Here is a 23798-nt window from a genome sequence, read left to right on the forward strand (position 1 = left end):
GTGCTATGTGGGCAGTGGGGTCCGCCCGTGGCAAACTACAATACGGATAGAGATTGGGATTAGATTGCAATTTGACCAATCACAGTAAAGTTTACTAATCTCAAGTTTAGCAACGTTTACTCTAATTGGTCGAATTTCAATCTAATCTCAATCTCAATCCACAGTCTGATGCGGGCTTGGGGAATTGAAGGATTGATCGATCCGATCAGCGAGTCCAGATTGTCCAGAATGCGACGCTTCTCGCGATATCCGCGCGGGTCCATAATGCGATCGCATAATACACGGAGAAGCGGACGCATGCATCTCCGCACTCTCTCTCTCCCCCCCCCCTCTCTCTCTTTCTCTCTTCCCATCCCCCGCCCGCCCGCCCGCTTCGCCTCCGCTCCTCGCCCCTCACCCTTCCGCGCGATCGCGACGAGGCAGAAAGGTTCCCTTTCTCTTTAGATTGTGAAACGATTTTCTATCGCGGCGCTTTAGCTCCGCGCGGCGCGGATTTATTATATATGCAATGGGTTACGCAAATTACGACAAAGTGCAAATATTTCACATGACCTGCACCTGCGTGACTCCCCTTTCTACACGTGATCGTTTAACCAGGCACGTGAATCGTGACGCGACTCTCGGTGCACACGTACACACCGCCGTGCGCACGTGTGTGCGGCGCTCGAAATTCCGACGCGAGTTTCCTGGGGGCCAGAGGTGATCCGGCCGGCGAAATGGCCGAAATACGCGTAGCGCGGTGGCGCGAATTATACATTCCGACGTTTCCTGGGAACCGGATTAACTTCGGGGGAGGATAATGGGGCGCGCGCGGGTGGCCGCGAGTCTCGGAAATCCCCCCCCTTCTCGTCATCGGAAAACGCCGCGCGTTCATTAAACCAAACGTGACCGCGAACACACGGCGCGTTACGTCAACTCTCTTTCTCGCGAACTTACATTGCAAACTCGAGGCCGGGCTTGTAACCGACAATAAGGAAAACCCAACGATACAACGAAGATACGCGGCTAAGCAATAAACGCCCGTGTCTCGCTCTTTGTGTTCGCCGTAATTACACGACGGTATACGCGCCGTTGATAAAGTAATGAAATAATTACGAGGCGCGCGAATAATGGAGCTTGCGCGGGAAAATTAAATTGCCGTAATTTAGATAAATTAACGCGAGGGGGCTAATTTAGTCATAGACGGCGAATGACAAGTTCGCGTGATAAGACGCAGTGACGCGCGGAATACATCATCGAGTTTAGGACTAAAAATGACCTGGTCGTAGTCGGGGGAGCGCGCGCGCGCGCGCGAGCAAATGACGAGCACGGCTGACCGGTCGGAAATCAGCCGCGAGACGCAGGGTGTATATAACGCTCGCGCGCGCCGCCCTCCCCACCCACGTCCCCGCGGAAGCGACGCGACTTATGAATGGGAGTAGTACTCGCCCATTGGTCGCGCCCGATAGCCAATGGTTGCCGACTCGCGTTCGCAAGCACCGGGCGAGCGCGGCAAGTTGAGCGAAACGGTGTATGTGCGCGTACTCCTCTGTACGTAACGTAACGCCCGATATTCCCCGACTCCGACACCGACGCGCGCGCGCGACGACGGGAAGATCGAGACGAGATACCGGAGTAAATCAACCGGATCCTATTAATACCGTGCCGTGCTACTCTTTTTTTTTCGAAAAAAATCGTTAATCGCGCCAGGCCGCTGTAAATCGTAATTCGAACCCTCCCGAGACCTTTGCGCGCCTGGGAAACGCAGGGAGCGCTTACAACCATTGTGTTATCGATTCGCCGTTTTATGTAATAATTACGTAACAATTACCATCGCCGTCTCGTCGTTTTTCCAACAGCGGGCAGGGTGAAACCTTCGCCGTAAGCGAGGAGCTCGCGCTTTGTCGCGGGCTCGCGGATAAACGACACCGAGAGCCGTACGCGAGCGTCAGTTTCGCCGGCACGAAAGGCCCGACCCGAGATCACCTGGATGGTAATTGTAATTTCACCAGGGCGGCGATTACGTCGCCCGACGACAAGGGGGTGGCGCGGACAATGGCGAGCGCGACTCGCGAGCAATGCGTTGCCCCGAGAGAAATGTAACGACTCGCGGCAAAGTCGTATGCAGATCCGCGGGACGCGCGCGATAGGAGGAGGCCGGGCGGGTCGCGGGCGCAACGCGCGAGCAAATACCGAGCGGCCAATTATCGGTTAACTTATGGAAAGTATAGGGAACGGACGCGCGCGGCGACGGCTCTTATGACAGGGAAGTGAGCGAGGTTTCTATCCTGGGTACGTCAAGGTGACAACGCGGCGGGGATGACACCATACCCGGGATGACGGAGAGCCGTGAAACGCGCTACATTACCTAGCGTTACGTTACATCGCGCTGCTTTGTAGCCAGCCGCCTCGCGCCTCGCGAGCTGGAGCGAGCTGCATTTACGGGCTGGCGTCATCTATCAATTAGCCGCTTCATAGCCGTTTGTCTCACCGCTATCTCGCGAGATTGTGACTCAATTATGAGCGGTAGTACACGAGTTACGTCTCGCATTTCCATCTAAACTCGTGAATCATTCAACACGTCGCTTAGACGCTGAGAATACGAGTCCCGGCATTGTCGCGTGGAGCCCGACTATTGCTGGACGTGATTTATTTTATTCGTATATTTAGCAAACCCTCAACTTTTCCTTACCAGACTCGCATCTCTATGTATACACATATACAAATGTAGCATTCACAGTACGTCGAGATAAACAAATGACAGTCCAATGACTAATTTGCAAGCTTCAACCCCACACGTCGCCGTATTTAGTTTTCTCCTGCATCGACGGAGGGTTGTCGGCTGTAGGAACCTGCTGTCTGGCTTTCTCTACTGGAGGTTCTGTCGGCGCTCCGGAAGCACGCCATTGCGTACTTTTCTTGTAAAACTCGTCCCGATTTTTACGTCTCAGCTCGTCGTAGGTGACACCTTTTTGCAGATTGATGGTCGGTTCCGTCAGTTCCGCGTCCTCGGAAACGTGGAAGTCACCTTTAAACACAATTCATGCAGTCACATTTGCGCGTCAAGGGTCTAACGATAACTCTAGCAACTCACTGCTGCCATTAATACTGACTGGAATATGTATCGTATGTGTTCATCTGTGGATAATCGTTGAATACTACTCCTGTAGACGGTTCCGCCGGGCTTTGAGTTTCAGTCAGCTCACTCTGCGATTGGGGGCCGCGATAATATAAACTCTCTCTATAAAGAAAGACGAGTGAGATCCGGTTTCGACGAAGAGATCATAAACAAATAATCAGGCGATCAAGTTATCTGGAAACGAGGGGTAAACCGCTGACCAAAATTACGTACACCAATGCCTACTAATGCCCAGTGCGCATTACTTTATCTCAGTATCTCAATTAACTTGTTTTATCTTACTTCAGGTGCTCCCCAGCAAGAGACACAGATTGATACAGTGTAACACAGAGACTCATTTAATCTTTGTTTAGTGACAGCGAGCAACGATAAAACGATTCACTGTATTAGTGCCGTCTGTATACGTTGCCGGGAAGCATCCTTTATCTTTACAACACCCCAGCGAGGCCTAACGTCCAAACTAATGCCCGAAAGAAGCCTAGCAGTGCCCAGCAATGCCGCAAATCCCTACGTAATGCCTCGAGCGGTTTACCCCTCGCCTGGGAGCGATACCTATGCGGCATGGGTCTGCCTCTGTAGTAACCCGCTTCTATCAATCTCTCCGTGAGTGTACTGTTCGGCATGGAAGCGACCTTCTTCAGACACTTTCGGGAGATGACTATTCTACCCACTATCATGCCCACCATGCCGCTGATTATCCCGGCGTAGCCGGCGTACGAGCGAAACGAGCTTAATTTGCACAACCCGTATCCCATGGCCGCGACAGTGAACGTCGGCATGATGATACTCGAGCCGTTCACGCACGCTACCCAGACTTCTGCCTCCTCCTGCGTAAGCTCGAAATTCTGCAAATTTATACGACGCAATTAGATCGGAGACAAATACTTATGCATATATAAAATACAGAATAAATATACATTAAACGAATAGTCGCTTCGCTCCTTTAATCGATAAATACACATCTATCTCGCGTAATAAACTCGACTCGCATTGAACACACGACTCCTAACCTTCGTTTGCTGATACTTGGGATAATCGGGCTGCTGTACGTCCGTCACGATAGTCGTCATGTCTCGCGAGTATGCCGACAGAATTTCACTCGCATCAGAACGCGAAAGACCTACGTCTGACAGCTTATTACAGCTGTAAACGTAAGCAACAGCAAAATCTCTACACTGATAAATAACCGTGCGCTCTACATCGGGATTCAAGTTTAGCCTGAAACGAAGGCGCTCGCGCCATCTGTGATCTGTGCTGCTCACTATCGAGCGAGCGCGCGACCGAACAGATTCCTTTTCAAGCTCTTATCGGTAAAAGCTAATACTTATTCGAATCCTCGTTCGAATCATTTGAACAGATCAAATAAAAACGCGGAACAGATGCCTCATTTCGCGCAAGTAACAGATAACGTAAAAATGTAAGACACTTACCTCACGATTTCTCCGCCGTTGCCCGATGCCTTCTAAGCCTGCTCCTCCTCTCAGATTTCCTTGTTGCACTCACACAACACTCGACCCAGTGAGAAATGATTCGTCGATCGATGTCAAAACGATGTCGAATTGATACCGTCAAAGTGACGTCGATTCGACATCGTTTCGACATCGATCGACGAATGATTTCTCACTGGGACTCACTCACGAAAATCATCGATCGCGCGTTTCGGGCACTCCCGTACGCGATGTGAAATACCGCGTGACTTTCTGTCATATACAAATTACGCGAACTAACAACTTGAGTTTTTGATTCGGAAGAGTGGATAAATCACTTTTGAATTGGCGAAGAACGACAGAGCGAATTACAGAGCGAACGCCGAAGTCGCACAAATTTCTCTCTTTTCCCGAAAATGGAACAGATTACACAAAACCGATAGTATAATTAAAAGCGCGGCGCGTAAACGAGATGTAACCGCGACAAAGTACCACGGTTTACATTCATATTTAAGATGAATTAGTCTCGTGAAATTCTACGTATACGTTGATAAAGAGCCGACGCCTCAACATATATACAATTCGTTTCTCATTACAAGTTGCAGAAACTTAATAATTAATCGAGGAACGTTACTTTTAAAGGTGTGCAAATCAATAGCGATTTATCCCTTCATTCATCGCGATCGAGTCTTGGAGGCCGATAACGCAAAAGTAATAACACGCACGGAGCGACTCTCGCCACTGCACTGCTTGCTGGCTCGACGTTCGGCGAGCGAATGATAGCGCGACGACCTTCGGATACACAATGGCACGCAAAAACATCGTACGTCACCGTGCCGAGAGACAAACAACCAAAAAAAAAACGTTGAAAGTTTGTTGTCCCGTCTACGAAATTGAAAATTCTGTACTTAATATGTTACATTACTTTGTTCCGTGACTGTTACTACGTTTTGTGCATTATTCCGCGGACTTATTGGTATTGATTAAATTAACGACTAACTCTGTTCAACCGAGAAAAAGTAAAAATGCGCGTAAAGGCGCGCAAAACAATCTCCCGAAACGGTATCAAGTAAAACGGCGATGTATTAATAATTGCACGGTATTGCATTTACATTATTTCGCAATATTACGCCGTTACTTTGTGGTACCCGGGCTTTATCGACACTTTATATTATAATTCAACTGCAGATTTGATACTTTTATTTTCATCGCGATAAAGTAACTGCAAAGTAACGATTCGTTACTTTTTGAGTGACTGTATCTGTAACGCGTTACTTTTCAGAATTAGTAACTTGTAACTGTAACTAGTTACATTTTTAGCTAGTTAAAAACTGTAGCTGTAACTAGATACTTTTATAAAGTAATTTTCCCAACCCTGTACGGGAATTCTGTAACTTGTTATCGAGATTTTTCGGTAACGTTAACTAGGAACAGCCAATGAAAATCTGCGTCTTTCTCGAAGATCGTTCTCGCCATTGGCTGTCGCTAGTTAACGATACCGAAAGGCATCGATTACAAGTTAAAGAATTCCCGTACTGGTATATGTAAGTATATGCAGAGTGAGTCATCTAACATGACGACCTTAAATAAATCGTAAAAGACTTGCTCTATGAAAGAATTGTTCAAACGCAAGATGAACAGTGCCAAAACAGATACAGTCAATTTTTCACCGTGTTCAAATATTTCCCTGACGCAATGACGACAATTAACGATCTTGATGTCATATTGACATCATTTTGACTATACTGTTTTCACTGGGATGCTTCCTCTCTTTCGTCCGGTCTTTTCAACGTGTGTACGCACACATAGTGTCGACTATTACTGACGTACATAACATCCCCCGGTCACTTGACTCGCGTTAAAATAGCGTCTGAGGTACCGGACATTATTTCGAATGATGCGCCGGTATCTGTATCCAAATGGCGCGATGTGTTTGCGTAAGCGCGCTAATTGAATTACCACGTTTGAGACGGCGATACACAAAGACAAAATTGCACGGGCAGAATCTCGATATCGCTTTGGAAAATTTAACAAGTTTGCTGTCGCACTGCAAAGTGAAGAATCGTACATTTCACAGCTTGGAAAGGAATCCATTCGAGTGCCGAAATGATTCGTCGATCGATCGTATCGAAACGATGTCGAATCGACATTGACACCTTCAAATTCATGTTAAATCAACGCCAATTTGACGGTGTCGATGCCGATCCGGCATCGTTTCGATGTCGATCGACGAGTCATTTTTCGATGGGTAAAAGATGCACTTATTAAAATGCACACCCGAACGATATTATTAGAGCGAGCTGGGAAATATATATTTTACATCGGTATCTATATGTTGCGCAATAAGAATTTATCTTATTGCGCAAAAAAAAAACTCGTTTCACGATAATACGTGAATACATCAGAGATTTCTTTGGAAACCTTGAACGAGTTATCAGTATAACATTTCCATTAACAAGTCCGTTTGCAAAATTAATTACAGGGCCGCAGGGCGAAGCGCGGCGTACAATTTGCGCGCATCGTAGACTTTTCTCTTCTCGATCACCTTGCTCGAAATTGATCAGTTACCCTCTTGCGTACAGTATGGTTTTTTTTCTTTCAAAACGTCAACTCTTTCTCGAAACTGTCCCCGATTCTTTCGAAATTCAAAGATATTCCCCGCGATTAAGCACGAGCAAATGCTGGCTGGAATTGAACAGCGGGTTGCATCGCTCCATGCGCAACCAGGAAAATTTCCGCTACCACTTATGAACCGATCGAGAATGCGTAAGGCAAAAGTATCTACGTGCAAGACACGGTGGTGTTAACGAGGGACAGATGTCCACCGCTATAAAAGTCGTGGTCAGATCGTACGAAGCCTCGTCGCCTTAAAATGTCGCGCGCCGTCTCACATCGCAATCGGCCCCTCTGGCCATCCTACATCGCACTCTTATTATTTATATTAATATTAACATCGACGACCTTGCAACGAGTGGCTGCCAGTCCTATACCTTTCCAACAGGATCTCGAGACCTCAACGTCCGAAAGTTGGACGACGGCGAATTTAACGGATATCTTGAAGGACAGTTCGATTAACGGCTCAATGGTGAGTTCAATGGAGAGTTCGATGGAGAGTTCGATGGGGAGTTTAATGAACAGCTCGATGGACAGTTCGATGGATAATTCGATGGATAGCTCGACGGACAATTCGACGGAGATCACGCCCAACACCGACGTGTAATTCTCTTTCGAATATTCTCTAATGCACATGTAAAATAATTTGCTGTGAATGTATCACTTGCTGTCTTCAGATACGTGATAAAGGCTGTGGTTTACGAGATTGGGATTCTCACGGACGCGGACAACACGACGAGTAGCGAAAGCACCGAGAGGTAACGAGTAAAGAGTTTTATCCTTTGCTCTCGTCCTGTTCCCGTTTGAACGAGCAAACGTGGACTTTCTACGAATAATAACTCCGACGTTATCGTCATTCCTTTTTCTTTGCTTTGCAGACAAGAGAGTGTCGATATATCGTTGTACAGTGCACCACAGGCAGACGAGTTCTCCTAATCTGAACAAATTTTTCTACCTTGGGATACGACGTACTGAATCTCACGCATCTAAACGCGCTTATCGATCGAAAGCAAAAAAGAGAAATCTGAAACGTAAAGACTGCGCATACACGACGATGTTATCGGGAATAGTAAATTATTAATTATACGCCGTATAAGAGATATAGAACGTGCAGACGACGCATTGTACGCAATTTATAAATTTCGATATTAAATCTGTAATGATGTGACACGTGCGTTTCTTTAGGATTTAGAACAATGTTTTATTAGTTTTTTTCCCTTCATTTAATTATGAACAATATCTCGTGTACAACGCTATAAACACATTGCTGCTGCAAAATCTGCGAGGCAGAAGAAAGTCGCAAAATCGGAACAGTCAGGTAACATAACTCGCAAAAATGAATGAAATCTCGAAGAACGATGGGTGTACATAAAACAGCTCGAACGAAGCACGCGCGACACTTTAGACACATTAATTTCTGCAATGAAACGATTTACTTCTGGAAGATCTCGATGAAGACTTCAACGGTCGCTTAAAGGTACGTATAAATCTTCCCTCTCTTTTTGTTCCTGGTGGAATGCAAATAAGCGCGCAGTTCGTCAAGGGCACGATTAGTATGACATCATGTACAAATTTCGACTGGTTATTACGACAAAAGGTAATAAAAATACTCTCGACTCTCTTTCTCTCTCCTACCCTCTTTCCTCTCTTATCATTACGTTGAACTAACGTACACTCAGTTAAACAGTAGGCACTGCACCTAAGTACCTTTGCCTTATCGAAGGAATAAGCAAAAGCACCAGTTTGTGAAATACCGGTCTTATATAATATTAAACAGCGTTACGATAACTCTCTTATGTTTCCGCTTCTTTAACATATAAACGTATAATAAATGTTCTGTGTTTGTGTGTCTTCGTGTGTGTACGTGTATGTGAAAAATCAATGTCGCGAGTGGAGTAAGCAGATGCGAGATTTATCCATCATCTCCTTTCCCTCTCTTTACAAATTGTCTATATAAATCGCGTAAAAATCGCAACGTTGCGATTTATCTTCTCCATTCTTCACTTCGTTTTACTTTGCTAGAAATCATTTAGCGGTTACGTATAACAATTTACGAAACTCTTAACAATAATCGTAAAATATATGAGACAGAGGGAGGACTTGATTTTTGCACGGATACTTATAGACGTTGGCCATTCGAGGGGCGGGATAGAAAGGGAACGGGATGTACCTATATGTAATAAACATCAAATTATTCGCTAAGTATAGTTGAGCGTCGATCATTTTTCGGCATTCTGGATTTATTCAAAGAGATACCCTGCAGCAGGACCACAATGTGTCCAGCGTCAACGTTTTCTTAAAGCATAATTAACGTGTGGTGTCTAATGAAAAATAGAGAAGGCGCAATATGCTTCCGATCGTTCGCGTACGACTCGATACTGATATGATTCTCTTCCTATTGCCATGGATTATTTAACATAGGCAAGGGGGAACGTTTCATTTAGCGTCTTTAGGCACCGGTACGGCGTCAACGGTGCTAGTAGATGTACTTTCCGACGAAGCGGCTGGAACTTGATGTTCAATTGACGGTTTGTCGTTCTCCACGCTCTTCACATCCTTTACGGGATCCTTTCCGATCTCTGTCGTGCTCTGAAGATCTCTAAAAGAAACAACGTAATATTCTAGAGTCAATAAACTAGACACATTATATAAACACTAGACACTATATACCTGTTAACTGGTAACTCGCTAGAATCGACGTTCTCCTTCACGGAGACCGTTTTGTGCTCGTCACATTTGTCTTCGTTAAGATTAGTTTCCGCAACCGGTAATCCCGTTCCAACTTGGCTATCTACGTCTCTGTTCTTTTCAATACCATCTCCAACACTTTCGCTAGAAGCCGTATTCTTTTCCGTTAAGTTCTCGGCCGTTGCTTCCAATGTTTTCTCCTTAAGCTCATCGCATGGCTTTTTATCTTCGCTTACGGTACTCTCTATACTTAAAGTATTTTCAAAATTTTCAAAATTGGCCCATCCAGTGGATTCTACTGGTTCTGACGGCACCACATCCCAAGGATTGACCGGCGGGAGTATAGTTCCAGTGTTGAGTGGTTCAGTAGTGTCCCAAGCTAACATGTCATAATTTATTTTAACAAAACAATCTCAAATTTTTTTTAACAATAGAAGAATTCTTGGCAAAGACAGAGAGAGAGAGAGAGAGAGAGAGAGAGAGAAACATACGATCAGTCGTGTCGACCTCCATGTGCATGTCACGCGGCTCCTCGTCATCCTCGTCCGACGAACTAGAATCCTGATGTTGTTGCTTCGAGTGCCAATCTCGTTTGTCCACCACGGTCTGGAACGTCAGTTCGCCCTCGTCTCCCCATTCTAGGCCACTACCGCAATCCTCGAGCCCGGCTTTTTGTTTTTGTTGGCACAGCTTTAATATAATACACCGAGTCATTTTTTTACTCTCAGTTTCAAATACGCATTTCATTGATTAGACAACCGAATAGATACTTACCTTATTGAACATATCTTCTCTCTTGTCGAGATCTTCTTCACTGAGAGTAAAGGCCAACGTTGTTAATTGGTCAACTGGATTACTATAATATCATACCTCTTAACGAAAACAGTGGGGGAGAAATGACTATGACAATATTAACGTCGCGCTCTTTTCACGCGTGTGTGCTTTCTTGGCTCTTGTAAACTCTACGTTTGCGCCCCTAGAATGCTATACTTTGTTTTTTTTAAATGAGATCTCGTGCGTATACTTACTGAAGCGCATCATCGCCGTCATTAAACTCATCGTCGTGGAATCCAAAGTTTTCGATGAACGGAGGTGTTATTTGTTGACCCTGATAATTGGAGTACATCTAATACCAAGAATACCGTACGATAAATAAAGAATTAGATAATCATAGTGTACGCATCATTAATATAACAGTGTAACTATTAACCTGTTGAATGTATGCCTCTTGCGAATAAGAATTGTACTCGTTTGGATTTTCTTCGGAACCCATCAGGTACACTGGAGTCTGGTCACCCTAAAAATCTCATTGTAATCAAGATTGCTGCTTTCTCGCTGCAGACGTGTTGAAAACGCGCAATGTATGAAAAACTTAAAAGTTTTTTTGTTATAAATCATTACGGTTGCATGGAAGAAAATTACCCGTTATTACTAAATCCACGGGCGTGATACACTTGCAGGAAAAGAAAAAAAAGAGAGAGTAAGGAAGATATCCCATTACCACGTACCATCATTACAGTTTGATGAATCTTATTAATCTCCACCAACTGTACACTCACAAGATTTTCCCATTTAGTAAGACACTCGGGTGATAAATTGTTCTTTAAGAAGCTGGCCAGTATATTATTTTTTTCACACTGGATGACGATATTGTTCGCGATATTTATCAAATGACCCATGTAGCCCTGGCGAACTCCATTTTCCTTGTTTCTACAATCAAATCCCGATATTATAAATTCTGAATTTTCTCTTACAAAACATATGCGAGATATTCCGCGCAATTTAATGCTTTCGACAATCTTACTGTTTACTCTCGTTTTTCTCCCATGCTTCTAAGATTCTCTCTATTAATTTGCACTTGATAAATATCTGGAAGTTGATACATTGGAATTATTTAATGTTCCGATATCACAATTTGCTTGGTACTACAAATATAACTCACATTATTATAAATAATATCATTATCCCGTTGTCCGCAGTTAATAGCTAATGCCAGGCACTGTTGTACTTGCGTATGTAAGAAATTATTCCATGTATACTTGAAAAACAGATCCTGTAACACATTTCGATAAAGTGAATAAAAGTGACAAAGTAGAAAACACTTGACGCGATACTCATACAACACGACCTTACCAACAAAGTTTGGAATGTTCCCAAATTTTCTAAACTTTCGTGGATCTTCAAATTCTCCGTTGCCAGTAATGCACTTAACAACTTTGCTACGTGCAAACGAGTGTTTCCCAATGGACATTCTAATAGTCCAACGGTTGTTTTAACGGCAGGTTTCTGAATAATAAAAATGCCGTGGTTTTTAACACAACACATTACGCTTGTACAGCTCGCAATTTTACAACGCTGAGGCAGCTCTTACATGTGGCGGGTCTAGAAGAAGTTTGTGAAGATGTTCCAAATATGGTAAAGTAGCATTAGAAATTTTAATATATTGCTCATTATCCGTGGTATCTTCGCCATTACCATGCACATCTCCTTCATTTGACGAGCTGCAAAGAATTCAGACTATTGTACGCGGTGCTTCGTCCACCCATGAAATATGATATTGTAAAATATTCTCGTCATACTTGCTGGCTCTTTGACCTAAGAGTACCAAAAGCACTTGTATTCCACCGACAATACTACTTTCTACCTTTTCTGTTGTTAGGATAGTTTCTAGCAATAGGCTCACAGTTTCTCCTCTGCGCAACGAAATTATGTTATATGTCATTCTGTGTAAATATCCGCATGTAAAACGTTTACGTAAGTTCGCAGGATATACTCACGATTCTAAGGTATTTAAAATAGGATCTGGATCAGCGCGCTCTGTGGATGTACGTTGAGTTTCTCTAGCTACCGTCACCATATCGCAAAGTAATTGTGCCGCGTTAGCGTGTTTCGCTACTTCTGAAGTAGGTGCTAACAATTTTACCAGTCTTTGCACTAAATGTTGACTATCTAGCCACTATCAAAGAGACGCACATACACACACATACACGTATATTGAAAAGAACTCGATTGCATAATAGTAGTTGCTAGATGAACAAGAATAAGAACAAATAGATGGCAAATCTCTTACATTTAATATGTTTTGACGCATATCACTGCCCTCAACCTGAGTTACAAGTTTGAGTACTAAGTCCATGATGGCCGAAGTCTCTAAATGTTGCAACAGTAGATCTACGCATCTCTGGCGACTCTTAAGGAATTCTAAAACCTGTAAGCATGTGAACTGATAGGAATACCAATTCTGGAATGGATGGAAATATATAGGACGGATAAGTGCGTGGATAATGTAGGAGAGGCAAGAAAAAGTTCATTAATCAACTAATAGTACTTGTTGACGTTGAATCAAACGTCAAGTCTCGAAGAGAAATGTTTGCAAAATTAAAACTACAGCCGACTTATCCGAGCTGTATCTTACGTAATCGCCTTCTGCGTAAAATCAACAAGCGTTTATGTAATTACCTGGTCACTTTTACGAGCAACTAGCACTCCGATAGTTTTACTGAAAAATGACGCAAGCAGTGGATTTAATGGCTGATCTGTATCTATGAAAGAATATAATTTGGCCAAAAGTGCCTCGTCACCTGCAAAAGTTTCGAGAACGTGTTTACAAAATAAAATCCTTTCGCAAACGGCCACTCATCAAGCATTTAACGGGGCTCCAAGTACCTGCCAGTTTCTCATTCAATGTAGGCACATCACATGTGAGCAATTCGCAAGCGACATTGGGATACTTGTAGCGCCAACGTTCTTCGATGTCCGTGGATGGCTCTTTAGTGGTTAACGTAACCAACTCTTCCATAACGGCGGGCCTCGTGAGACTATCGGTGACACACGACAATAATTTTTATCGTAGCCAAGGCACTACGTACAACGAACGCTCGACGCAAGGTCAAATTTACGGAAAAGGCAACAATAATTCCACTCACTATTCAACCAGCTTTTTGTTTTGGCTCTTGCACTCCTGCAGGATGTCCTCCTCATCCATCAGCTCGTGCAGCGTGACATCCTGTAACGGAGCAACCGATTAGATACGTCGTCGTTAGATGACGAGACTCCCCGGAGGGAGAGAGAGAGACAGAGAGAGCGCGCGGAGAGGGAAAGGCTCGTGCATTTGTGGGGGGGTAAAGGACGCTCGCGTGCGACGAGTCACTCACCTCCTTGTTGAGCAATGCCTCGATATGCGGCGACGACACGTAATTATTCGTCCAGAACATGTTGCGGCTCGTGGATGCGTAAATTGACCGCTGGCGTCCTGATATCTAAACGTCGCGTCGCGATTTATCGTAGCCCGGGACGGCCGTCCGACTCACATCGGCGTAGCGCGGGCACGCACGCACGGGCCAGGGGTAACTGTGCAATACGTCGCGCGAATCCGTTCGGCCGACGAGCGGCTAACATCGCACGCGCGCGTGTACCTCGTATTTTGCCTCGTCGACTCTCCTGCGCCGCGCCGCGTCCGCGCGCGGGGTCACCGTCGCGTCGAAAAACCGCTGTCGTCACGCACACACCACCACCTCCTCGCGATCTCGCCCAGCTCGCGATTACGCCACTCCCCCGCGGTGGCTCCCGACGGCTCGCGACGTGCCCAACTCGGAGGGCGGACCTGCTGCCGCGCGGCTGCCGCGAGACGATGCGCGACGATGCCAGAAGGACAAGGGTTTCGTGCACGATCGGACGTGGTCCCACCGGACGCTCTCGAGCGCGAACAGGCGCTCGAGCGCGGAACACGGCACTCGAGAGGCGCGACGCCTCCTTCCTCCGCCCGTCCTTTCTTCTCACCGTGACCGTTGACTGCGCGCACTGCTGCACCGTCGCCGTTCGAAATCGCACGCGTCGCGGAGGCGAGCAAACGTACGCGCGAACAGGCACGCGTACGAGTCCCGATTGGATTCGATCTCTTCGTACTCCTTCGTACTCTCCGCTTATTCAGAATCAGGAAAGACGTCCGCGTGTCTCGTCGAAAACGGAACGGCGGACGCGCGGGGGGCATCGGGGGCATCGAGAGTGCAATTGTAATGGTTGCCGTTTTACCGACCGAGGCCGTAATGAAAGAAAGAGAGGATTTAAGACGATTGGTGATAGATGACGCGACAGTGGAGGGCAAGTGCTTTCGCCCGGCCAGCTACCTCGGTAGTTACATGCTCTCTGCCCAACCGAGGCTCGCCAATGCCATGATGCCAGCTGATACCACGACGAAGTCAGGCTTCATGATTACTCGTTGAGGATCGACTCCGTCGGCCGAGTTTAACCCGAGTTTCTTCCCGCCAGCTACGCGGAAACGCACCAATCTCGAAAAATGGCAAGTGAAAATTGTTAACTTTTACGCAGAAGACCGACTAACTCTTTCGTTGACTCTTCGCGTAGGTTAATTCAAGTTACCTGTCTCTAACCTTAATCGTATTCGCCGCAAGACGAATACGAAAAGAGAAAGAAACAGAAGGTATAAATTTAGAAAAGATACAAATTAAATATTTGCCTACTAATCGGTCTCTTGTCTCCGTTTGGATTCTTTGGTTCTCGAATTGAAAACTTGTTCATGTAAGTTTTGTGTGTTACAACACACGGAAATTTTCAATAATTGAAACGCTATTGCAACAGCATATTCCTGAGACTAAATCAAGTAAAAAAGGTCCTGTACTACTTTTCCCTCCGACAAACAGTTGTCGAGATATCATAAGCTAAACGTTGAAAAGGTTGTAAATTTTCTCTCGAATATCTCGAAAAGTATTAGGCAAATCAGAAAATGTTTCAGACAAAAGTTGTTCATATTAATTAGCAGACTAAGATAGTGTAATAAACAATAGGGGGTTCCATTAAAAAAATTGAAGGTAACCTTTACGCGACCTTCAAATGACTATCCATGGTCAAGCCAATGGCACCACCTCATGTCCCCCTTCGAACCAAACAACTTTTGTTTAAAACCTTTTTCCGTATCCATCATACTTTTGGAGATATTTACGTGGATCATTTAAAATGAGACACCCTGTATACATTTGCTATTGTAATAAAGTAATTTCATCCGACATTACAGCCTTGTTCAGGCTCCGAGCTCCCTCTATTGTTCTTTGATTTTGCCATACGAGCCGTTGTTATTTATTGATTCTGTTTATGGTTTGCTTTAGATGGACATCGAGTCGATGACGAGATACGTCTCGCCGGTGAACCCAGCTGTCTTTCCGTTGCTGGCTGTGGTGCTGCTAGGAATTGGAGTATTCTTCACGGCTTGGTTCTTCGTCTACGAAGTTACCAGCACTAAATTCACGCGGGATATATGCAAGGAGGCGTTAATCTCCCTGGTCGCATCGTTATTCTCTAGCTTCGGAGTGCTGTTCCTGCTGCTCTGGGTTGGAATTTACGTGTAGATAACGTCGGGGGATTAAAATTTCTATCGAAAAAAAAATTCATTGTTGAAAAAGCTATATATATATATAATATAAAATGTGTATCAAAGTTCTTGATTTGTTCCAGTTAAACTTATTCATATACAAGTAATACGTAATGGTACAAGCGCTTGGAAAGGTTTCCACTTTTGTAACATTTTATCATTATTGTAATTAACTGAACGCACCACTGCGAGTATCTTTTTATATTGTGCATAAGTTTTATTCAATCTTTATCACAATGAAGGCATAAAGTTTGTAATACAGGTACGCAACGAGTTTTGTGCACCTCGAGATAATAAAGGCTCACTCGTTTTCTGTGAACACAGACTACAGCGTGATCAATTAAGCTAATCATGCAAATATCATAGCGATAACGTATAGTCCCGTGTGAAAAGAATAGTCTACTTTCATATTTAAATGTGCCACAAATATTGTATCTGCACTGAATCTCATCCGGACTGAATATACAATCTGTTGAATTTTTTTTCTTATTTTCCATGTAAAACACAGTTTTCCTCTCATTTATATTATACACCATAAGCAGGTGGCATTTATTGTCGATAAAATAATTCTCTGTGCTCCTCAATGCGGATACAAATTATGCGTTACATCTCGATCGCCTAATACAACGAAATACTTGACAACAAAATGAAAGATTGCCGCTTTAGGAGGAAGCGTATGGGGGATATTTTTTAACCGGCCAGACCGGCTTTCTGTCGACATCTCTGCATTAGTGCTCTCAACATAAATTGTCTGCGCGACAGTTGTCGAACTTGTTTCAGGAACGCATCTAAATCTAAAATACCGGATCGCAGACCTTCGCCGAGATAGTAAATTGCGTCCTCGGTGGCAGCCTCTTCGGCAAAAGCATTCAGCATCCTGGAAATTTAAGCGACGTTACCATCGAGCCTAATTTATCACAATTTCTGCTGCAACTTCAATTTGTAAAACTTTCCACAGCTCTAGCTATATCAGTTTCGTGCTAAGTAAATTTATTTTGCAGTAAAATTTGCATTTATACACTTACTGCTTATACAACGGCGCGATGGTAGTAACAGCTTCGTCGACATCTATCGACTGATTATCAGACAACTTGGCGATCTCCTTTTCCAGCTCTGCCTCCTTGTCTTGCAAGATATTCACGTTTTTCTCGAGTTCCAGTTTCTCTTTCTTGAGTTTGTCGAAAAGATCTACTAGGTGCGACGAGCCGCTCGACAGCTCTTGCTGCGTTCGTCGCAGCGTCTCCAGCTCGGCCTGCAACTGCGAGAACTGTTCCTTGAGTCGACGTCGGAGTTTATCCTCCACCGCGGACAGCAGAGACGCCCGTATGTGCTCCTCCGTGATCGTGCCTGATCCTCCGGAACTTGGTTGTACCGTCGGCGACTTGCAAACGATCGCTTATTTAATCTAACATACTCTCAAGTGAAACCTCAACTATAAATTAGATTAATAATAATTCTAGATATCGACTGTTCTCAAATGTAAACGTCAATTATCAATGTCGCCCGGGCTGAGATAAACGACAACGATTGTGTACCGGTTGCGTGGCTGGCGGATACGAAGGATATGAACCAGTGTAGCCTTGCGTCGGGTAACTGGGCGTGGTTCCTGCATAAGAGCCGTAAGAACCTGGATACGGGAATCCTCCGGACGCCGTAGACGGATACGGCGGGTACACATTGCTGCCGCCGGAATACTGAGAATTTGGCGGATACGGAGGGAAGCCGGTACTCGATACATTTCCGCCGCCGGGTACAGGCATGAACGCTGCGTGACAAATTCTTATTGACGCGACACCGATAGAATTCTCCTTAATGCTCGCTCTACAAGTATACTCACACTGTACGGGATACGGCGTCGAGCTCTGTTGCATTTCTGATCTTGACCTGGCATAAACCGGGGGCTGTTCGCCGAAGGTGACAATCATAACTTGAATTAGAGCGAGCAAATCTGAATTGTGCTGTTAAAAGAAGAAAGAGCGAGAGAAATAAATATCGGAGAGCCGCGCGCGTTCTTGCTGATCAATGGCGAGTCTACTCACGGGCACCCAGTCATGAAGATACGGCAAGTAGATCTTACCGTTGTGATCGACATACATACTGACTTTGATATGCATATCTGCCGTTGGCTTGACGTAGCACATAGGCGCATTGTTGGGATGCGTATCCATCAGCCATATGCAGATTGGAATATTGTAGGAGGAGCCTGTAAAACAAGTAATCGAGAGGCAACATTTTATAGCTTCATCGTACAATTAATACGCACACTGGAGATTGCTCTGAACAGAGGTTACCTTTGTAAACAACTGGTATAGTTCCCTGCAGGTTAAGTAATTCTCTACGCGAGCCATCGTTGAAAACTGTTGTAAACAGCAAACGAGTTTAACAGACTGTGGGCTATCGCGGAGCAATTCTGTTACAAGCTGCCACAATCGCAAGTAGCGAATACTTACCGAAAGGCTCGAATTTATACGCCAAACCTTTGTACACATTCACGACGCTTATCACATGCTTCTTTGTTATGTCTGGATTTTGATACTGCAACGGAACAGCCTTTATTATGTTACAAGATCGTTAAAGCAACGATAAAACTGACGATCCGTACCTTGGTTAGACCCTGTCGAAGCCTCCCCTCGTCCATCGGCGTCATTTTTACCATTTGGTGCAGCTAACAGAGATAGCGACGGACCCCGGCTGCCACCCTGCACGGACGTTCCTAATCAAAATTAATTTTTTACACGCGCAGCAACGCAACGGTACTCGATTATCGACGAGCGCGCTCGAGGTTGCGTTATCGTCGACCGATTTGAGACGTCGCGGTGTGATGAGATCATCAAGGACAGTCGTGAGAAGTTCACTAATGTCTCACGCACGAAATGTCATTGTGAACTAATCATCACCCATCGTGAATAATTTGGGCTCACACTCAGCCAGTCGTTCGATCATCGACTACGCGGACCAACGAGAGACCGCGAGAGACCGTGTCCTTCTCCGCATCAACGAGTGGAGAATGCGCGCGCGCTCGACCAATCGCAGCCGAGAGTTCTCAGCGGCGATTGGTCGATTCGTTCACTACTCACACTCTCGCTACTTACACTAAAGCCCGCTGCAGACGATGCTATTTTTCCTGCTGGATTGCTTGCGATTTAAAGCCCGCTGCAGACGATGCTATTTTTCCTGCTGGATTGCTTGCGATTTAGTAAATTACTATCATTGCACCACTCAGCATTCAGGATTCCTAGTAATTTACTAAATTGCAAGCAATCCAGCAGGAAAAATAGCATCGTCTGCAGCGGGCTTTATATCCGTATTCATAGTCGTTCCTCAATTCTCAAGGTTAGTCTGTCTTTGTCTCGCTACTACGTTTTACCATACGCGAGACAAAGACAAACTACCCTTGAGAATTGAGGAACGACTATGAATACGGATATTTAAGCCTATCACACAATGCCAGGCAACAGGCAATAGGAATAGAGAATAGAATTTTTGACGCGTTGGATTCGTCAGAAATTTTCTACTAACCAATCCAACGCGTCAGAAATTCTATTCCCTGTTCCTGTTGCCTGTTGCCTCGCATTGTGTGATAGGCTTTAGCCACGTTCAGCAGGCACAACTGTTGAGTGAGCGCTCAATGGTTTCTTAACATGATTGGCTGGATCGAAAAGTATTAACCAATCATAAGCCACGTTCGGCAGGCACAACTGTTGAGTGAGCGCTCAATGGTTTCTTAAGTCCCAGTCTACAATAGAGATTTAAGCCCTAAGCCTTAAGAAATTGACTAATCACAGTCGCGCATTCTTCTCATACTTGACCGTGATTGGCCAATTTCTTAAAGCTTAGGGCTTAAATCATCTATTGTAGACTGGGACTAAGTCCCAGTCTACAATAGAGATTTAAGCCCTAAGCCTTAAGAAATTGACTAATCACAGTCGCGCATTCTTCTCATACTTGACCGTGATTGGCCAATTTCTTAAAGCTTAGGGCTTAAATCTCTATTGTAGACTGGGACTAACATGATTCGCTGGATCTAGAAGTATTAACCAATCATAAGCCACGTTCGGCAGTCACAACTGTTGAGTGAGCGCTCAATGGTTTCTTAACATGATTGGCTGGATCTAGAAGTATTAACCAATCATACTGAGCGCTCACTCAACAATTGTGTCTGCTGAACGCGGGCCTTTGTCTACCTCCCTATGCATATCTGGCCGGTTTGCGAAAAAGAGAAATCTAAATATTCGCCGAGATTACATAGCGTCTTGCTACGCGAGCCGCGCACGAGACAATGAATGTACGGGCTGACGAGCTATTAATTCTTTTTTCCTCTTTTCTTTCGTCGAATCGTCGCTTTCTAGCGAGCATTAATTGTCTTGGAACGAGAGGATTCGATAAATGTCGCGCTTTGAGTACCGTCCCGCGGAAAAATGCGCGAAAGCGTTTTCGAATCGACGCGTATCTAACGGTGTAGATACATCGAAGATCAATTAAAATGTCGTCCGAGTCAGAAAAAATTTTTCTTTTGCTAAACTCATGATTTTCACGTTTCCCCGTACTCTCTGTCTTCCCATTTTCAGATCCTCGAGCCCCTCCGGTTTTCTCCACCGAGAGAAAAAGTATCGGAGCGATCTGTCGACCCCGGAATCGGACGCCGCCGCCGCGCTTCTCGTCTGCCTTTGGCACTCGGTGCACCCAGTATATTTTCTATATACGGTAGGTTCGCGAAACAACCTGCTGTCCGAGCGGGGAGGTTATGTTAGAGACGGGTGTGCGACGGGCGTTGCTTCTTCACCGCGAAAAACCCGGGGAACGCGCGTTACCCGCGTGTCGTACGTCGCGCGACGTGTGCACCTAGGATTCCCAGCCGGGACGAACGGAACGTGGTTCCAGCGACGACGACGGGGCAATGTCGTCGCGACGCGCATTCGTCAACTGCGACCTCGAGGAAGGCTAAGTGTCGGAAATTACGTACGTATAAGATAATACGTGCATTTACGTTTGACGATTTTGACGCGCAATTTAGATAGCATTTTAAATTGGCTCTGAAACACCCACTTTGTCACAGTTAATTGACAACGCCTTGGATCACCTTAGATTTACGGTTGCTGACACCCGGGGGAAAAAAAGCTGTATGTCCAATTTTATCCAATCGTGTCGAATAATGTCATGTGATAAAATTCGATCGTATTGTATCCAAATTTTGATGCGTCCGTTTACAAGTGTATCAAAGTAGATGTGGTCAGATATAGTCGGATGTTTATACCGTTTTATCTGACTGTATCTGACTTGATGTGCCTATAAGGGCCAGTTTCACAAACGTCGGTTAACTGCTAACCGAAGGTTAATTGATCCGCTGTCTCTTCTTAAATAATAAGATGAAAAAAGATAGGGAGTCGACTGAACCCTAGTTAACAGTTAACCGATGTTTGTGAAACTGGCCCTAAATGGATGCTTTAAAATTTGGATATGATCGGGTCAAATTTTATCATGTCTGACATTTTTTTATACAATTAGATACAATTAGATACGTGACTTTTTTTCCCCGGGCAGTCACATTCGGAACAGTGCGTTTGCGATCGATTGCTTTACTCTGTAAATAGCTACAAGAGATAGGAATTTATACAATCTTATGATAAGATTAAGCATTAAGTTTTTATATAGTACACGTGATCACTGATACGTTTTAACTGCCATTTCTAGATAATACTCATTGTTACTTGCTGAAGTCAATGGATGCAATCATGTAGAGAGGTAGATGTCGTCTAGAGGTAGAAAAGGGAAAGATGACGCCGCATTTCACAACGCTGACTCCAGTGCGAAAGCGATGTCTAATCGTGCTGCTGCTGGTCTTGGTTCCGTGTGCGATCCTGAATCTGCTGACGCCGTCAGACATGCGCGAGGAGACTGTACTGCAGAACAGTATCGCCGAGCTGCAGGCCAAGCTGGAGCATCTGCACGCCAAATACATTGGCAGCCAGGAGGAAATAAACTTGCTGTCGCATCAATTGCTACAGCTGATCGAGAGCAATCACATTTTGCCAGATCTGCAGCTGCTCATCAACAACGGCACCTCCAACGTCACCAACATCAAGCTGCCCTCGATCTACAATTTTCTACCGCATTTCCTCAACGATCCGAATAGCCTGCGACCCGCGTTCGCGCAGAGCAAAGGTAGATCGGGAGTGAGCATGGTGCTGGGAGTACCAACGGTAAAACGCGAGGTTCAGTCTTATCTTATGGCAACGTTGAAAAATCTGCTGGATCGCATGAGCACTGCAGAGACCGCTGACACTCTCATTGTCGTTTTGGTAGCTGAAGTAAGTGAAATCGTTAGTTACAAGTTAGATCGTCGGTACCGTTTGTGTTTTAAGTCGTTCAACTGATGAATTAACAAAGTTGTTTGTACATACTGATTTTTTTTGCAGACAGACATTGACTACGTGACGTATGTTGCGAAGCAAATTGAAGTTCAGTAAGTTGACGAAGTCAAAATGTTTATCTTACCTATGACTATATCAATACAGACTTTTCTTTACAACAGAATTTTTCCTTTTGCCTTAGATTTCCAAACGAATGCGAAGCTGGCGTGATCGACGTGATCTCACCGTCATTCTCATATTATCCAGATTTATCAAAATTGCGCGACACTCTTGGTGACGATCATCAACGTGTCGTTTGGCGGTCCAAGCAGAATCTGGATTTTGCTTTTCTCATGTCTTATGCCCAGACCAAGGGCATGTTCTATGTACAATTGGAAGATGATATATTGGCTAAGAAGAACTTTATAACTACTATGAAATCCTTCGCGTTACAAAAAATTGGCACAAAGGAAAACTGGTTTGTCCTTGATTTCTGTCAGCTCGGCTTTATCGGTACGGCATCGTTATCTACTGCGCAATGATTTTATGATACACATTGAAGAGATATTTTCAGTTCTGTTAATGTTGTAGGCAAACTGTTCAAATGCGTGGAACTTCCCTGGCTGATCCAATTCTTTTTAATGTTCCACAACGATAAGCCTGTTGATTGGCTATTGGACCATTTAATATCGACAAAAGTCTGCAGTCTCGATAAGGATAGCGTAAGTGTGGATAATGATAACCAGACGATATGTAATAAAGTATATTGATCTTTCAATCTATTTTTATCCCAACAGAAACATTGTAAAATGGCTAAAGCGGAATTGTGGGTGCATTATAAACCTTCTCTCTTTCAACATATAGGAACCCACTCCTCCTTGAAAGGAAAAGTGCAGAAGCTTAAGGTAGTGACGAGTGTTTTTCTCAGAAAGAGGATGCAATTCTGAAAATAAACTAATGTCTCAAGTTATATTTACAGGACAAACAATTTGGCAAGATAACGCTATTTTACGCTCATGAGAATCCTGAAGCAACTGTAGAGACTCAGATCAAGCCTTACAAACAATATACACTACAAAAAGCATACAAAGGCGAGTCATTCTTTTGGGGCTTGCTACCTCAACCAGGAGATCATCTAAAGTTTAAATTTTCACATCCTATTTTTATAAAGAAGTAAGTTGCCGTTAGTACGACCGTCGATTCTTTTACTTTGAAAA

General features: G+C 44.6%; 6 protein-coding genes across 7 annotated transcripts in view; 3 read left to right on the top strand and 3 right to left on the bottom strand.

The window, feature by feature from the left end:
* Positions 1 to 2613: 2613 nt before the first annotated feature.
* Positions 2614 to 4357, bottom strand: LOC105561249 (OCIA domain-containing protein 1). The gene is made up of 4 exons (XM_012011054.1): positions 4129 to 4357; positions 3671 to 3963; positions 3093 to 3220; positions 2614 to 3007 (listed from the first exon to the last, which is right to left on the bottom strand). Exons 1-4 carry the CDS (start codon positions 4186 to 4188, stop codon positions 2766 to 2768), a joined length of 723 nt encoding a protein of 240 aa, XP_011866444.1. The 5' UTR covers positions 4189 to 4357; the 3' UTR covers positions 2614 to 2765.
* A 2968-nt stretch (positions 4358 to 7325) lies between these two features.
* On the top strand, positions 7326 to 8326 carry LOC105561250 (papilin-like). Its single transcript, XM_012011055.1, has 3 exons — positions 7326 to 7761; positions 7836 to 7916; positions 8037 to 8326. The coding sequence occupies exons 1-3, from the start codon at positions 7418 to 7420 to the stop codon at positions 8092 to 8094; spliced, it is 483 nt and encodes a 160-aa protein (XP_011866445.1). The 5' UTR covers positions 7326 to 7417; the 3' UTR covers positions 8095 to 8326.
* Positions 8327 to 8338: 12 nt separating this feature from the next.
* Positions 8339 to 14404, bottom strand: LOC105561251 (serine/threonine-protein phosphatase 6 regulatory subunit 3). Of its 2 annotated transcripts, none has more exons than XM_012011057.1 (18): positions 14001 to 14404; positions 13773 to 13852; positions 13513 to 13664; positions 13306 to 13427; positions 12917 to 13087; positions 12624 to 12802; positions 12426 to 12539; positions 12218 to 12347; positions 11980 to 12132; positions 11789 to 11899; positions 11651 to 11715; positions 11355 to 11556; positions 11057 to 11143; positions 10875 to 10972; positions 10621 to 10660; positions 10338 to 10536; positions 9829 to 10225; positions 8339 to 9757 (listed from the first exon to the last, which is right to left on the bottom strand). In XM_012011057.1, the coding sequence occupies exons 1-18, from the start codon at positions 14058 to 14060 to the stop codon at positions 9595 to 9597; spliced, it is 2523 nt and encodes an 840-aa protein (XP_011866447.1). In that variant the 5' UTR covers positions 14061 to 14404; the 3' UTR covers positions 8339 to 9594. The 2 variants fall into 2 exon arrangements, with proteins under 2 accessions (XP_011866447.1, XP_011866446.1); XM_012011056.1 differs by having other exon boundaries at positions 10621 to 10702.
* Positions 14405 to 15035: 631 nt separating this feature from the next.
* Positions 15036 to 16550, top strand: LOC105561253 (transmembrane protein 258). The gene is made up of 2 exons (XM_012011059.1): positions 15036 to 15145; positions 15969 to 16550. The coding sequence occupies exons 1-2, from the start codon at positions 15143 to 15145 to the stop codon at positions 16206 to 16208; spliced, it is 243 nt and encodes an 80-aa protein (XP_011866449.1). The 5' UTR covers positions 15036 to 15142; the 3' UTR covers positions 16209 to 16550.
* Positions 16426 to 19187, bottom strand: LOC105561252 (tumor susceptibility gene 101 protein). The gene is made up of 8 exons (XM_012011058.1): positions 18834 to 19187; positions 18682 to 18766; positions 18523 to 18588; positions 18271 to 18434; positions 18069 to 18189; positions 17767 to 17996; positions 17257 to 17612; positions 16426 to 17108 (listed from the first exon to the last, which is right to left on the bottom strand). Exons 1-8 carry the CDS (start codon positions 18885 to 18887, stop codon positions 16922 to 16924), a joined length of 1263 nt encoding a protein of 420 aa, XP_011866448.1. The 5' UTR covers positions 18888 to 19187; the 3' UTR covers positions 16426 to 16921.
* A 1722-nt stretch (positions 19188 to 20909) lies between these two features.
* LOC105561255 (alpha-1,3-mannosyl-glycoprotein 4-beta-N-acetylglucosaminyltransferase B) overlaps positions 20910 to 23798 on the top strand; it is a 4301-nt gene continuing 1412 nt past the window's right edge. The window contains exons 1-7 of the mRNA XM_012011061.1: positions 20910 to 21190; positions 21923 to 22539; positions 22648 to 22694; positions 22784 to 23094; positions 23173 to 23303; positions 23379 to 23486; positions 23561 to 23754. Coding sequence (XP_011866451.1) covers positions 22006 to 22539; positions 22648 to 22694; positions 22784 to 23094; positions 23173 to 23303; positions 23379 to 23486; positions 23561 to 23754 — 1325 coding nt within the window. The 5' untranslated portion in view covers positions 20910 to 21190; positions 21923 to 22005. The remainder of the gene's footprint in view (positions 21191 to 21922; positions 22540 to 22647; positions 22695 to 22783; positions 23095 to 23172; positions 23304 to 23378; positions 23487 to 23560; positions 23755 to 23798) is intronic.

The sequence above is a fragment of the Vollenhovia emeryi genome, unplaced genomic scaffold (genome assembly GCF_000949405.1).
Source record: "Vollenhovia emeryi isolate VEMERY1.0 unplaced genomic scaffold, V.emery_V1.0 DF939209.1, whole genome shotgun sequence".
Lineage (NCBI taxonomy): Eukaryota > Metazoa > Arthropoda > Insecta > Hymenoptera > Formicidae > Vollenhovia > Vollenhovia emeryi.

Coding starts and splice junctions, on each gene's coding strand:
- LOC105561249 (XM_012011054.1), bottom strand. CDS start 4,188: ATGACGACTATCGTGACGGACGTACAGCAGCCCGATTATCCCAAGTAT. Junction 3,964..4,128: donor CCAAGTATCAGCAAACGAAG/GTTAGGAGTCGT, acceptor ATAAATTTGCAG/AATTTCGAGCTTACGCAGGA. Junction 3,008..3,092: donor CACATACGATACATATTCCA/GTCAGTATTAAT, acceptor TTGTGTTTAAAG/GTGACTTCCACGTTTCCGAG.
- LOC105561251 (XM_012011056.1), bottom strand. CDS start 14,060: ATGTTCTGGACGAATAATTACGTGTCGTCGCCGCATATCGAGGCATTG. Junction 11,557..11,650: donor GAGAAAAACGAGAGTAAACA/GTAAGATTGTCG, acceptor ATTTGATTGTAG/AAACAAGGAAAATGGAGTTC. Junction 11,144..11,354: donor TTCATCAAACTGTAATGATG/GTACGTGGTAAT, acceptor TGAGATTTTTAG/GGTGACCAGACTCCAGTGTA.
- LOC105561252 (XM_012011058.1), bottom strand. CDS start 18,887: ATGGTAAAAATGACGCCGATGGACGAGGGGAGGCTTCGACAGGGTCTA. Junction 18,589..18,681: donor GTATAAATTCGAGCCTTTCG/GTAAGTATTCGC, acceptor TGTTTACAACAG/TTTTCAACGATGGCTCGCGT. Junction 17,613..17,766: donor ATCCGCCAGCCACGCAACCG/GTACACAATCGT, acceptor ATCGTTTGCAAG/TCGCCGACGGTACAACCAAG.
- LOC105561250 (XM_012011055.1), top strand. CDS start 7,418: ATGTCGCGCGCCGTCTCACATCGCAATCGGCCCCTCTGGCCATCCTAC. Junction 7,762..7,835: donor ATCACGCCCAACACCGACGT/GTAATTCTCTTT, acceptor TGCTGTCTTCAG/ATACGTGATAAAGGCTGTGG. Junction 7,917..8,036: donor AGTAGCGAAAGCACCGAGAG/GTAACGAGTAAA, acceptor TTTGCTTTGCAG/ACAAGAGAGTGTCGATATAT.